The sequence below is a fragment of the Dipodomys spectabilis genome, unplaced genomic scaffold, assembly GCF_019054845.1.
Source record: "Dipodomys spectabilis isolate Male_0828 unplaced genomic scaffold, ASM1905484v1 ptg000069l, whole genome shotgun sequence".
NCBI classification, from domain to species: domain Eukaryota; kingdom Metazoa; phylum Chordata; class Mammalia; order Rodentia; family Heteromyidae; genus Dipodomys; species Dipodomys spectabilis.
In genome coordinates this window covers 8,982,082-8,998,193 of record NW_024870746.1, presented here as the reverse complement: position 1 = coordinate 8,998,193, position 16,112 = coordinate 8,982,082, and the positions used below count along the sequence as shown (strand labels likewise).

General features: G+C 41.8%; 1 protein-coding gene across 2 annotated transcripts in view; it reads left to right on the top strand.

Moving 5' to 3' along the window:
* The window catches only part of Snx27 (sorting nexin 27), a 74,562-nt gene that overhangs the window by 53,921 nt on the left and 4,529 nt on the right, over positions 1-16,112 (top strand). For both annotated transcript variants that reach the window (XM_042681530.1, XM_042681531.1), the window contains exon 8: positions 4,069-4,158. In XM_042681530.1, coding sequence (XP_042537464.1) covers positions 4,069-4,158 — 90 coding nt within the window. The remainder of the gene's footprint in view (positions 1-4,068; positions 4,159-16,112) is intronic.

The window sequence follows — 16,112 nt, the reverse complement described above, 5'->3', positions numbered from 1 at the left end:
GCTGATGGCTCAGGCCTGTAATCCTAGCTACTCAGGAGGCTGAGATCTGAGGATCATGGTTCAAAGCCAGCCTGGGCAGGAAAATCCATGAAACTCATCTCCAGTAAACCATCAGAAAACCAGAAGTGGTGCTGTAACTCAAGTGGTAGAGCGCTCACCTTGAGCTGAAGAGCTGAGGGACAGCGCTTAGGCCCAGAGTTCAAGCCCCATGACTGACAAAAAAAAAAACAAAAAAACAAAAAGCAAAAAAACAAAGAAAGAATTTGAAATAGGGAACAAAATGTTATGTATAAAGAAGTTCACTGCAGCAATGCTGCACTGTGGCTCAAGTGGTAGAGCATTCACCTTGAGCAAAAGAAGCTCAGGGACAACATTCAGGCCCAGTTCAAGGCCCATGACTGGCAAAAGAGAGGGGGGAGGGTTGGGAGGGGGTTATAGAAGGATAATAAATAATTGCTTAAAGTTTTTTTTTGTTTTTTGTTTTTTGTTGGTTGTGGGGCCTGAACTCTGGCCTGGACACTGTCCCTCAGCTCTTCAGCTGTAGACTAGCACTCTACCACTTGAGCCTCAGCCCCACTTCTGGCTTTTTTTGCTTATGTGGTGCTGAGGACTCGAACCGAAGGCTTCATGCGTGCAAGGCAAGCACTCTACCTACCACTGAGCCACCTTCCCAGCCCCTTGCTTAAAGTTTTTAAAAATAGCTACTTCAGTATGAAGTTTTGGGGTAAGGAGACTGCTATTTTTATTAAGGAGTTTTGGGCAATAGTTTTATTTTCAGCAATGTGCATCTTTTATTTCTTTTTTGCTGCCAGTCCTAGGGCTGAACTCTGGGCTTTGGCACTGTACTTGAGCTTTTTTTCACTCAAGGCTGGCATTCTACCACTTGAGCCACAGCTCTACTTTTGGCTTTTTGGTGATTAATTGAAGATAAGAGTCCCAGGGACTTTTCTGCCTGGGCTGGCTTCAAACCATGATCCTCAGCTCTTAGCCTCCTGAGTAGCTAGGATTACAGGTATGAGCCACCAGTGCCCAGTCATGCATCTTTAATTGAATAAATTTTAGATGTTTATTTTTCTGTTTAGTGATAGTTAAGCAATATAATCGTGATTTGAAATGAAAGAGACAAGCATTTTTCTGCCTGCTGTACAAGAACTCTTAGGGTTTCCCAAGCAGGTAATCAACTCTTGACTAACCACTACCTTGGGGAAATGTTCATGAAATGTTTAAGTGGTATGAGACAGACACTATTTTAGGTTCTAAGGATTTAAACAAAAAGAAATATAGTATTTTTACTTACATATATTTTTATTTGATGTAGTTCAAATGGTAGAGTGCCACCTTTGGTCAAAAAACCAAGTTAGTTAAATATCACTTTAAGTGATATTATCTTCAAGGGATCAGTTTCAGGACACGCCCCCTTAACTCCCTTCCTCATAGATAAATCAAATCTGAGATACTGTATTCAAATCCTTTTATAACTAGGTCATATTATTTTCATATAAACTATTCATTTCTTCCTTTAAGTCATCTGTAAATGACTCATTTGTCACAATGTAAGTATTATATAGTTATATTTATATATTATACATATAAGGTATAACACATGTTATATGTTATATTATATGTATAATATATAAATATATATTATATTGTATTTAGAGAATAATGATCAAAAAAGTCTAATTATGTTCAGTATAGATAAGCCACTGGTGCCCAGCATATGCCAGCTTTTTGTTGTTATTGTTGGTTGTGGGGCTTGAACTCAGGGCCTGGGCACTGCCCCTGAGCTCTTTTGCTCAAGGCTAGCACTCTACCGACCCTGAGCTCAAGGCTAGTACTCTACCAATTTGAGCCACAGCTCCAGTTCTAGTTTTTTTTGTTGTTGTTTGTTTTGTTTTGCTTTGACTAGCACCAAACCCATAATCCTCAGATGTCAGCCTCCTGAGCAGCTACCATTACAGGTGTGAGCCACTAGTGCCCAGCTCCAGCTTTTTAATAATTGGTTTAAATGTGCTCTAGAGCAGCACAGACTTTTGGTAATAGGTAGCTAAGTGTTCAAGTACATCAGGACATTGCATAACAGTTCTTACTGAGCATACTTTCTGCACATATAATCCTTCGTGCCTAAGCGAACCCATTGGTATGGCCAGGTACAGAGCAAGGTATCATCTTTCCATTTGACAGTCTCTAACAAGACAATAATTTCTCTGTGGTTCTTAGAAGAATTGAACAGCTAAATTATATCAATAACCATGATACTAGTAATAGCAAACAATTTAAAAGACACTAACATCTAAGATAAGTATTGTTCCTGTTTCATAGTAATGTTTAAGTGACTGATTTCTCTAAGTCCACATTGGTAAGGGATAGAGCTAGAAATTGAACTAATGTCTTAACTTCAATCTTGAATTGTTGGGCATCCAACTATATTTCTCTTTTAAAAAAAGCCAAGCACCAATGGCTCACACCTGTAATCCTAGCTATATAGGAAACTATGACCTGGAGTATTAAGATTTGAAGCCAGCCTGGGCAAAAAGTCTGTGAGATCTATCTCCAAAATAACAAGGCTAGCTGGGCACCAGTGGTGCACACCTATAATCCTAGCTACTCAGGAGGTTGAGATCTGAGGATTGCAGTTCAAAGCCAGCCCAGGCAAGAAAGTCTGTGAGACTCTTGCCTCCCCAATAAAAGCCACCAGAAGACTGGAAGTGGCTCTGTAGCTCAAGTGGTAGAGCGCTCGCCTTGATCTGAAGAGCTCAGGAACAGATTCCAGGCCCAGAGTTCAAGTCCCATGACTGACAAAAACAACAAGAACAACAAAATAAGGCTGGAGACGTAGTTTAAGTGGTACGATACCAGCTAAGCAGGTGTAAAGCCAAGTTCAAACCCTAGTAATAATCCCCCAACCGGAACAAAAGAAAGACTCCAAGCATTCTCAAGGCTAAAGTAGAAGGATCATGAGTTCATGTCCAGTGTGGGCTATTTAGGAATTTCAAGCCAGCCTGAATGAGATACTGTCTTTCCAAAATTATTAGTATTAGTGTGTGTGTGTGTGTGTGTGTGTGTGTGAGAGAGAGAGAGAGAGAGAGAGAGTGTGCATGCGTGTGCATGCACCTGTGCTTACTGGTCCTGGGAATTGAACTCAGGGCCTAGGCACTGTCTCTGAGCTTCTGTGCTCAAGGCTAGCATTCTACCTCTTGAGCTACAACTTTACTTCCACCTTTTTGGTGGTTAATTGGAGATAAGAGTCTATGAACTTTCCTGACAGGGCTGCCTTCAAACCATGATCTTCAGATCTCAGCCTCTTGAGTAACTAGGATTACAGGTGTGAGATGTTGGTGCCTGGCAATACTGCCTTTAAAAAAAAAAAAAGACTGGGAAATGATTTTTACATCCTTGATCTCCTCGTCTTAATTTATTTAGCATCATTTTTTTATTACTTCTCTTAGGTCCCTGCTTAAGTCAAAATTCCTGTGCCTGTTTTTAGAATCCTTTAATATAATCTGTTATTAGCCTGTGTATCCAGCATTATCTTCCGTTCCTCTCACATTAATCCTTTATTTGCATGACTTGTCCTGTTTCCTGATTGTATTTAAGTTTAAATCCATTCTTGTTTCTTGACTTCAGTGTGTAGTTTTTCTCATTTAACCTATCTTTTGGAGGCATGCCCAAGGCTTCCATTATAACTATAGTTAGCAATAAGTACTCATGTTCTGATTTCATATGTCACATATTAACGGTACATATTTGCTACTTATTGCCTTTAATACACTATTATATACTGTCTTCAGTGCTTACTAATTGTTTTCACATGTTTACATTTATCAGAATTCAAGTCTCTTGACAAGAGAAACCAGATGCACGCATACTTAAAATAATCCGTAAATACATAGCAGATACTAGTGAATCTAATAAATATGCTTGTGTGGCAGAGTTCATTGTGATGATACTGGTAGTCCCTTGGATACAAGTTCTTCTGAAAATGTGTTCATTTTTCATTTTTCTCAAGATAAATACATGATAATAATGTTTACATTCCCTTCTTCCCTGCCTTTGTTTTGGTAATAGGCAGTTGATGATGTAAAGAAAGGTTACATCAAAGCAGAAGAAAAGTCTTACCAATTGCAGAAGCTATATGAACAAAGAAAAATGGTCATGGTAAGTTTATATCCTTAATACTTTCTTTTAATATCCTTTTTTGCCTTAAACTTGTTCTAATCATTTTTTTTCCTGATTATTTCTGAAAAGTATTACTGCCAGGTCAGTGGCTTAAATGTGTGTGTGTGTGTATATGTGTGCGTGCGTGTGTGCGTGTGTGTGCATGCGCATGTACACGCCAGCACTGCGTGGGGTCAGAACTCCAGGACTCATGCTTTTGTTCAGCTTTTTCACTTATGGTTGTCACTCTACCTCTTGAGCTACAGCTCTACTTCTGGATTTTGCTAGTTAAATTAGAAGTCAGAATCTCTTAAGATTTATTCTGCATGGGCAGACTACAAACTTCAATTCTCAGGACTCAACCTCCTGAGTAGGTAGGATTATAGGCATGAGCCACAGTCATCCAGCTTTTAAGTAACTTTTAAAAAAGAGACATAGACTTCCGGACCAAGATGGCGACGGGGCAGTAGGGAAAAGCAGAAACGCCACAGCTCTCTCCAACCAAAAAGAGAGTTCGAGTTCCAACGCTTAATCTCCCCAAGAGACCGACAACAACAAAAAGACGAACACTCAGAGAAAAATCAGAGGTGGAAAATAACAAAAAAAGAAAGAGAGGAAAAGAAGAAATTCAGAACAGAGAAGAGCGAAGACCCCTCCCCCAACCTTTACTGGCCGCGCGGCAGTGCGCCAAGCCGCCGGCCAGCCGGCCCGGCGGGGGCTGCCGGAGCCACAGAGACACAGGGGGCTGCATGCAGATCACTAGGTACCGGATTGCAGAACAGCGGATCGCCAGGAACAGAGAAACCTACCAGCCGGGAGTCTCCACGAGGATCCCACCCCCACCCCTCACTCTCCACCGGAGCGGAGAGGCTCCATACCGCCAAAGCCGCCCGGCACCAGCAGCGCGACGAAGGGACCTGCCCGCAGACCACCCGCCCAATCGCGATCGCAACGACCAGGCAGGGGCCACCCAACCCAGCCCGCAACCACCCCAACTGAACTCGGATTGCAACAACAACTGACGACCTACTGGGTGAGTACCCCACAGGGGACAGTGAATCCATCAAGGGAGACCAGAGCTGGAGGGAATCCCCAGACCCTGACCTAGACTCCCTACCCCAACACCTGGACCACAGGACCCACTAAAACTGGGAACTGTTCGAGAGCTCCACCAGCCAGTGGAGCACACTCTGCTGGCCAGGCCAGAGCAAGAGCGCCCCTGGAAGGGAGCTTAAATGCCCAAGCCAGGAACAGCGCCCCTGGGTCAAGACTACCAACAGTAGAAGAAATTTGAACTGTGTCCTCCAGGCTGCATAACCTAGGTGGTATACACATTAGCACAGGCCTAACGAGCGCGCTCCAGGCTGGGGCCGGAACCAGGCCCGGGGACCGGCGCCTGAACAAAGCAAAAAGGGTCAGAAGTGGGGCTGTGGCTCAAATGGTAGGGTGCCAGCCTTGAGCTGAAGAGCTGAGGGACAGCACCCAAACCTAGAGTTCAAGCCCACAACCAGCCCAAAACAAACAAACAAAAACAAATCAGGAGCCCATAGCAGACTCCAGTATTTGGGAGAGTGCATCCAGAGCATCTGATCTTCCCAAGAGCACCCGCAGGAGCAAACACAAGCAGTCTAGGCTGCTCAACCCTTCCAAAGGCGGGAATTGCCAGCAATCTACAGCAGAGAGCTGAGAATCCTAAGTAAGTCAGAATAGCAGCTGGAAATAGGCTCCCAACAAAATCCAGATCAGGCACAGACTCTCTCTACCAATACAGAATCAGCAACCAAACAAAGACAGACACACCAAAACAAGATTGAAGAGCAGTCTCCTGAACCCCCATGCGAAAATCACAGAGAAAAATCACAAGGTTTACCACTACCCAGGACAGCAAGCTCACCTCAAAAGCCAGCAGCCACGCAGGGGAGAGCCCCAGTGGGAGCAAAGCAGGAATGGAAGACAAAAGCTACATCCAAGGGTTGCTGGAGGCAATGACTCAAGAAATAAAGCGAGAAATGGATCAGAAATTGAAAGAGCACAAGGATGAACTATCAAAAGATATACAGGATGTCAAACAAAAGTTGGATGCAAAAATAGAAGCTGAACAAACCTCAGTAAGAAGTGAGATAAACGCCAAATTAGAGGTAATGCATAATGATCTCACCTCATTGAGAGGTGAGATCAGTACTCTGAGAACCAACATTGAATCCATAAAGGGATCCATTTCCACCATGCAAACCACAATAGAAGCCACGGTCAACAGAGTGAATGAAATGGAAGGTAGAGTGTCAGATACAGAAGACAGAATACACCAACTGGACCAAAAAGTGACAGATATGGAAAAATCACTCAAATTAAACCAAAGGGAAATTCAAGAGCAAGCAGATAATGCTAAAAAATTTAACCTTCGCATAATCGGAGTGGACGAAGGTGAGGAATTCCAGAGCAAGGGAATGCAACACCTATTTAACAAGATAGTCAATGAAAATTTTCCCCACCTCAAAAACGACCATCTTAACTACATCACAAAAGCTTATCGAACACCCAACAAGCAAGATCCCAGGAGAAACACTTCTAGACACATTATAGTAAAAATGATGGATCTGAATAATAAGGAAACAATCCTGCATGCAGCAAAAATGAAGAAGGAGCTATACTACAACGGGAAAAAAATTAGAATCACTGCAGATCTCTCCACACAAACAATGAATGCAAGAAAAGCCTGGGAAAGCACCATACGAGCCCTGAGAGCCAATAACTGCCAACCCAGACTGATATACCCGGCAAAGCTAGCATTCACATTCGATGGAGAACTGAAAACTTTTAATAGCAAAGAAAAACTAAATGAATACATAAACATTAAGCCGGCATTACAAAGAATTCTAAGAGGGGGGACACAACCTGAAGAAAGCAACCAGGAACTGGGACCTGCCCCAAACAGGCATTACTCAAAGTCTAACTGAGCAAGCACAGGAGGAAAGGAAAGAAGAAAAACTTAGGAAAACGGAATGGCAGGGACAACAGTGCATCTCTCTATACTTTCTCTTAATATAAATGGGCTGAATTCGCCAATTAAAAGAAAACGAACTGAGGACTGGATCAGAAAACAAGACCCATCCATCTGTTGCCTTCAGGAGACCCACCTCTCAGCCAAACATACAAACAAACTCAGAGTGAAGGGGTGGAAAAGGATCTACCAATCAAATTCCCCCAATAAGAAAGCAGGTGTAGCTATCCTGATATCTGACAAAATAAACTTTTCATTAAAATCAGTACAGAAAGACAAGGACGGACACTACATATTAATAAAGGGAACAATCCAAGAGGAGGATATAACCATCATCAACTTATATGCCCCAAATATCGGTGCACCCAGATCAAACCTAACAAACCAATTACTAAATGGGCAAGGGAACTAAAGAGGGACTTCTCAAATGAAGAAATAAAAATGGCAAAGAAACACATGAGGAAATGTTCATCATCCCTGGTGGTGAAGGAAATGCAAATAAAGACAACCCTGAGATACCACCTTACCCCAGTCAGAATGTCCCACATCCACAAATCAGCCAACGACAAATGCTGGAGGGGATGTGGAGAAAGAGGAACCCTATTACACTGCTGGTGGGAATGTACACTTATACAACCACTTTGGAAAGCAGTCTGGAGGGTCCTTAGAAAGCTAAAGATTGACCTCCCTTACGACCCAGTCATACCACTTCTAGGCATCTACCCTGAACAACAGGAACCAATATAGAAGGACACGTGTACCTCCATGTTTATTGCAGCACTGTTCGCAATAGCTAGGATATGGAAACAACCTAGATGCCCCACCACAGATGAATGGATCCAAAAATTGTGGTATCTATACACAATGGAATATTATGCAGCCATTAGAAATGACAAAATAATGGCATTTGCAGGGAAATGGATGGAGCTAGAAGGAATCATGTTGAGCGAGGTAAGCCAAGAACGAAGAGACAAACGGTACATGGTCTCCCTGATAAGTGGATGCTAAATCCAAAAGGTTAGGTGATACGACAAAACTAACAGGACTTAAGAAACAAAGAACTCCCGCTCATCTGGTTGAACCACTACTAAATATCCCCATGCTGCTGATCACAAACATGGTATATAACATGTGAACACTGTTATATATTACAGACTGTGGTAGACAATTTGCTCCAGGGAAGTTAGAATGAACTTGTGACTTTGAAATTATGTAATCATTTAATCACAATCAAAAAAAAAAGAACCTCGGGGAAGGGAGGGAGGGAGGGGATGGTAGGGGGAAAACAATGGAGGGGGTAACAATGTTCAAGAGGAAGTGTACTCATTACCTCACTCATGTAACTGTAACCCTCTGTATAGTAGCTTTACAATAAAAAAAAAAAAAAATACTAGAGAAAAAAAAAAAAAAAAACTCATGGAACCCAAAGAGTCTAAAGTTCCATTAATAATAATGGTCTCTTAGTTTTGGCAGATGTGCCACAGTAATTTAACATATTAGCATTAGAGGTAATTGAAGCTGAGTGAGAAATATATGAACACTGTTTTATTTTTGTAACTTTTCTGTCATTCTAAACTTATTCCAAATTAAAATATTTATTAAGAAAAAAAAAAAAAAAAGACATAGATTTTGATCCACTTCACTGTGTTCCTTCATTTGTTACACAAAAAACTTGGATTGGGGCTGGGAAGGTGGCTCAGTGGTAGAGCGCTTGCCTTGCATGCATGAGGCCCTGGGTTCGATTCCTCAGCACCACATAAGCAAAAAGAAAAAAGCCGGAAGTGACGTTGTGGCTCAAGTGGTAGAGCGCTAGCCTTGAGCTGAAGAGCTGAGGGACAGCGCCCAGGCCCAGAGTTCAGGTCCCATGACCGGACCCAAAAACAAAACAAAACAAAAAAACTTGGATTATAACACAGGTGTAATTTTTTTTTTTTTTTTTGGGTCCAGCAGTGGAGCCTGAACTCTGGGCCTGGGCTCTGTCCCTCAGCTCTTCAGCTCAAAACTAGCGCTCTACCACTTGAGCCACAACGTCACTTCCGGCTTTTTTCTTTTTTGCTTATGTGATGCTGAGGAATCGAACCCAGGGCCTCAGGCATGCAAGGCAAGCACTCTACCACTGAGCCATCTTCCCAGCCCCAACACAGGTGTAATTTTATTATTAATAATAATTAAATAATATTTTTCACAAAAACTTAAATATATACAAAACATTAACAGTATAGCAAAGATAAGATTATATAAGAACTTGTAAATTTTTTTTTGTTGTTTTTGGTCGTGGGGCTTGAACTCTGGGCCTGGGTACTGTCCCTGAGCCCTTCAGCTCAAGACTAGCGCTCTACCACTTGAGCCACAACGCCATTTCCAGTTTTCTGGTGGTTAATTGGCAATAAGAGTCTCGTGGACTTTGCTGCCTGGGCTGGCTTTGAACTGCAATCCTCAGATCTCAGACTCCTGAGTAGCTAGGGTTACATGTATGAGCCACCGGTGTCCAGCAATAAATTTGTTTGGAGCGAGACCTATATACCTGTCAGCTCTGGAACTTGTTATGTAGCCCAGGTTGACCTCAAATTCACATTCCTCTTGCTTTATTTTTCCCAAGTGCTGGGATTACAGGCATGAACTACTAAGCCCAGCTTTAGTTTGTTTTTGTTTTTGTCTGTTGAGGGGCTTGAACTCCGGGTCTGGGCTCTGTCTCTGAGCTTTTCTTGCTCAAGGCTAGCACTCTACCACTTTGAGCCACAGTGCTACTTCCAGTTTTCTGGTGGTTAATTGGAGAACACAGTCTCATAGGAACTTTCCTATCCTGACTGTCTTCAAACAGCAATCCTCAGATCTCAGCCTCCTGAGTGGCTAGGATTACAGGCATTAGCCACTGGTGCCCAGTTCAGCTATAGGTTTTTAACATTACAAATCACTTAGCTATAGGTTTTTTACATTACAAATCACTTTAGTTGTAATTTAGCAATGACAAAATTATTTGTTTTACAGTTTCCATTTCTACATTTGCTTAGACTTGTGTGCTCAGTAGTGCTTTTGTTTCCTATGATGTCCTTGAGCCATGGTATTCAATGTAGTCACTAGCCTCTTATGGCTATTCAAATCTAAATTTAGTCACTTAAATAAATTTTAAATTTAATCTCTTTAGTTACAGTGGCCACATTTCAAGTGCTAAGTAGCTATATGTGGCTAGTAGCTGCCATATTGCACTGTGAAGGCAGAGAACATTTCAACATCACAGAAATTTCTGTTGGGTAGGGCTATGTAGGGTATTCCTTAAATCCTTTAAAATTAGCTTTTAGAGCCAGGCAGCTTGATACATGTAACCCTAGCTACTCTTATCTCTCCAGTGGAACTGTAGTTCAAGTGGTAAAGTGCTGGCTTTGGGCAAAAAAGCTTAGGGACAGTGTCTAGACCTGAATTCAAGCCCTGGGACTTGCACAAACAAATAAATATAAATAAATAAAATTAGCTTTTATTTGTATCTGCCATAAAAATAGGATAGAAATTGTTAAAAATAAAATTAGGAAAGAACACAACAAAAATTTTCACTCATAGCATTTAAAAATTTCTTACTTGGAGCCGGGCACGAGTAACTCATGCCTGTAATCCTAGCTACTAAGGAGGCTGAGATCTGAGGATCATGGTTCAAAGCCAGCCCAGGCAGGAAATTTCGTGAGACTCTTATCTCCAATAAACCACCAGAAAACTGGAAGTGGTGCTGTGGCTCAAGTGGTAGAGTACTTACCTTGAGCTGAAGAGCTGAGGGACCGCGCCCAGGCCTAGAGTCTCAGGCCTAGAGGCTGAGATCCTCAGATCTCAGCCTCCTTTGTAGCCAGGATTACTGGTGTGAGCCACTAGCACCTGGCTTTACTATAGTTTATAATACCTACTGTCATCAAAAACATTTTTTAGAGGCTGGGAAGGTGGCTCAGTGGTAGAGCGCTTGCCTTGCATGCCTGAGGCCCTGGATTCGATTCCTCAGCACCACATAAGCAAAAAGAAAAAAGCCAGAAGTGACACTGTGGCTCAAGTGATAGAGCGCTAGCCTTGAGCTGAAGAGCTGAGGGACAGCGCCCAGGCCCAGAGTTCAGGCCCCACAACCAGACCCCCCCCCCCAAAAAAAAAAAAAAAACAAAAAAAAACATTTTTTACACTTATTCACAAAGTCAAATTTAATCTCAAATTTGGATATAATATATAAGTGTTTTTCTTTCCTGCCTTTCTCCTCTCTTCTCTCTTTTCCTGTCTCTACTCCTATACAAGCAGTAGACATATTTTTTTTTTTTGTCAGTCGTGGGGCTTGAACTCTGGGCCTGGGTGCTGTCCCTCAGCTCTTCAGCTCAAGGCGAGCGCTCTACCACTTGAGCTACAGCGCCACTTCCGGTTTTCTGGTGGTTTATTGGAGATAGGAGTCTCACGATCTCTCCTTCCCGGGCTGGCTTTGAACCATGATCCTCAGATCTCAGCCTCCTGAATAGCTAGGATTACAGGCGTGAGCCACCAGCGCCCGGCAAGCAGTAGACATATTTAAGTTGTACTTTGCTTATGTTGACATGGCCTGCCTGATTCTGCTATTGCTAAACTGATGTTTTCTATATTAGTATTTGTAATTTGTAATGATTTTACACAAAGCAGTAGATAATGTAAATTAGTGTTTCCCAAAGTGTGATTCCCCAGTCTACTTCATGGAATTCATTTATGAAGCCCCTTAAAATTCAGATTTCTGAATCTCATTTCACATTTACTAAGCCAGAGTAAATGGGCTAGGACCTAGAGAGCATTGTTTTTAAAGCATGTACTGGTAATTCCGAAATTTTATTTGCTTCTGAATCAGTACTAGGGCTTGGGGAGAGTTCAGTTAAGCCCTTGCTTCAGTTTTAGACCTGATTTGACCCTTGCCAGGTTGGTTGTAAGAACACACTGTTCTTCAGAATGGATCTTGACCCATTCACCTGAAGTGTTCTGCTCTGTTAGATACTGAGTCTGTTAATAGCTGCCTTGCTTCCATATTTACCTGTCTTGCTGAATATTGAAAATTTGTAAAATGTCCCCTATAATATACCTTCCCTTTTCTGTAGCCTAAAAGGGCCCAAATGTAAGTGGCATATGTGAATCAAGGACAGTATTTTTTTTTTGTTTGTTTTTTTGCCAGTCCTGGGCTTGAACTCAGGGCCTGGGCACTGTCCCTAACCTTCTTTTTGCTCAAGGCTAGCACTCTACCACTTGAGTCACAATGCCACTTCTGGCTATTTCTGTTTATGTGGTACTGAGAAATCAAAGAGCCCAGGGCTCCATGCATGCTAGGCAAGTACTCTACCACTAAGCCACCTTCCCAGCCCTGATTTTGTGTTTTAAATAAACATATAAAATAAATATTTTTGAAAGCAAAAAATCACCTTTTCCTAATGTTGGGTTTCGTAATATTTCAAATGCTTCTCTTTAGGCTTGATACAAACCCAGGATTGCATTGTGGGGATTATCCATTTAAAACAGAAACATTACCCAACCTGAGATCTCTAAAAACCTTAAATCTCCCAGTAAGATTTTACTTCTGGCATCTTACCAAGGTTACAAGTGACCTTAGTTTTCACTCAGGTTATTTTTAGAACTTATGCCAATAAAAACTCCTCTTCAGGTCTTTTTTCTTTCAAGGACAACATTGTTGAATTCAAAGGGCAGGTCGACGAGCATGTGTTCTGTTCTGGAACTGTTCTAGGCCCTTTATAGACATTCTCCTTACCTCCAGATATTACCTCCACTTTACAGAGAACTGAAGTCTGAGAGATAGATAAGATTCTTACCTGGGGTTGTGTAGCTGGTCTGAAGTAGAAGTAAGATTTGAAACAGGATTTGAACCCCTATCTGTGATGTCCTATAATGAGTGAGAGAGGGCTGAAGTGGTTTCCAGATGGTCCAGGGGAAGCCCTCAGGTTAAGCAACTTTCTTAAAGTCATACATCTTAAGATACGCACAGTTACACATCTCTTTCAATTTCTAATTCTTGCCTTTGTCTGTGTGGTTCTCTCTAAAAAAGAATAAAAAAGAAAAAAAAAATAGAGCCAGCACAGGTGGCTCATGCCTATAATCCTAGCTACTCAGGAGGATTGAGGTTCAAAGCCAGCCTAGGCAGGAAAGTCTATGAGATTCTGATCTCCAGTTAACTACCAAAAAAGCCAGAAGTGGAGCTGTGCTTAAAATAATAAAGCACTAGCCTTGAGCAAAAGAAGCTCAGGAACTGAGTGCAAGGCTCAGGGACAACAGCAAACAAAAAAATATCTTGTTCCAGTGGCTCATGACTGCAATCCTAGCTACTCTATTCAGAAGGCTGAGATCTGAGGATCATGGTTCAAAGCCAGCCCAGGCAGGAAAGTCCATGACACTCTTATCTCCAATTAACTTTCAAAAAGCCAGAAGTGGAGCTGTGGCTCAAGTGGTAGAATACTAGTCTTGAGGATCAGCACACACACACAAAAAGAATATGGCTGAAAATTTTGTTGATACAGTATTTGTGCTTCTCAAAGAGAACAACTCTTACTAAAATGTGAGAGTTCATAGTTGTTTTTTTTTAATGAAAGTTTTTTTTTTTTGGTCACAGAACATAAGCAGAATTAATCTTAAGTGTCTATGACACCCATTGGTATTAGTAGAGGTTTTAAGTATTTAAGTATTGAGCAGAATTGCTTTTTATAGAGCATAACAACATTTCTGAGGTCTGTATTATTAGGTCTATATTAGAAGGATGCCATGGATTGGATGCTAGAGGCCTGGTTGTACAGTCACTCTTTTTTGTTTGTTTGTTTTGTTCGGTCCTGGGGCTTGAACTCAGGGACAAGGTGCTATCCCTGAGCTCTTTTGCTCAAGGCTAGTGCTCTACCATTTTGAGCCACAGTGCCACTTCCAGTTTTCTGGTGGTTAATTGGAGAGATGAGTCTCCTGGACTTTCCTACCCAGGCTGGCTTTGAACTGTAATCCTCTGATCTCAGCCTCTTGAGTAGCTAGGATTACAGGTGTGAGCTACCAGCTCCAGATTTCCAGTTACTCTTTTCAAAAATATATTTTACTATAAAATCAAACACATAAATTGAAATCATATCACAGAAAACGCTCATGCACTCATTGCCCAGCTTTGGTGGTCTTTACCTTTCTGCCTATCACTCAGTATGTTTTTCCCCCTGGGTATTTCTTTCTGTTTGTTTGGTTAAAATGCTAGGGATTAATTTCAAGCCTTCATACTTAATTCGAAAATGATCTAGCACTGAACTACTCTCCTTTGGAATTTTGAGGGATTTTTGGCTTTTCTGAAAATTGAACTCAGGGCTTTGCACTTGTTTGGCTTGCTTGCTCAGATGGCACTCTACCACTTGAGCCACATCTCTATTCTGGCTTTTGCTGCTTATTTTAGAGATGGAGTCTTAGAGAATTTTCTACCTGTCTTGGCTTTGAGCCATGATCCCTCAGCTTCCTGAGTAGCTAAGAGTACAGGAATTAGCCTCCAGTGCCCAGCTATTCCCCTGAAGATTTTAATAACAATTTAGAGATATGTTATTTCATAGAGGTTTTTATGGGGTGTGGGAAGACACTACTGAGGATGAAAGTCAGGACCCTAGGGTTTACTAGGTAAGCACCTGCCACTTGAGGCACACTCCCAGTCTTGACAAGGCATTTTTGTTGTTGTTGTTGTTCCCTAGACATTAAGAATTTATTATAGTAGGCACTGGTGGCTTATGCCTATAATCCTAACTAGTCAAAGAGGCTGAGGTCTGAGGATTGCGATTCAAAGTCAGCCCAGGCAGGAAGTACATGAGACTCTTATCTCCAGTAAACCACCAGAAAACTGGAATGGTGCTGTAGTTCAAGTGGTAGAGCACTTGCCTGGAGCTGAGGGACAGCTCCCAGGCCCAGCATTTAAGCCCAACAATTGACAAAAAAAAAATTAAAAAGTAGATTTATTTAACCTATTTGTAAATAAATCCACGTATTTAATATTATATAGTACTATTATTAAGTAAACCCATTTATTCTATTACTTAATAATTATAGATCATAAGTACAATTTACTTAATGGATTTTATTGTGTGTGTATGCTGGACCTGGGCTTGAACTCTGGGCCTGGGTGCTGTCCTGAGCTTTTTTGTCAAGGCTAGAACTTTACCACTTAAGCCATAGCTCCACTTCTGGTTCTTTTGGGTACTTAATTGGAAATAAGAGTCTTACAGGAGCTGGGAAGGTGGTTTAGTGGTAGAGCACTTGCCTTGCATGCCTGACGCCCTGGGTTCAATTCCTCAGCACCACATAAGCAAAAAGAAAAAAGCCGGAAGTGGCGCTGTGGTAGAGTGCTAGCCTTGAGCTGAACGGCTGAGGGACAGCGCCCAGGCCCAGAGTTTAGGCCCCATGACCAGACTCCCCCCCCCCCCCCCCCCCCCCAAAAAAAAAAGAGTCTTACAGATTTTCCTGCACTGGCTGGCTTTGAACCATTGTTCTCAAATATCAAATTCGATGCTAAATACTAATATTACATGCTCACAAATAACATTATGGCTGTTATTATTTCCTACATTATAGAAGAGGAAACCAAGGTTCCTGGGAGTGAGTTAAAGTCATTTACCCAAGGTTGCACAGTTAGGAAGCAATGGAGCCATGAATGAAGGGTAGGATAGCCTGGACGCATCCACTGTTCTCTTGACTAAACATTGCTGCTTATTATAACTCTAGAAGAGATCTTGCCTATTCCATAACATATAACTCCTGTCATATTTACCAAAGTGTAGCAGTCAAGGATTTGAGTTGTTTTGTATGTTCTGATGCTGGGGCTTGATCTCAGGGCCTGCGCACTATCCTTGAACTTTTTTGCTCAAGGATAGCACTATATCATTTCAGCTACTGGTGGTTAATTGTAGATAGGAGTCTCATGGACTTTCCTACATTGGACTTGCTTGGAACTGTGATCTTCAGA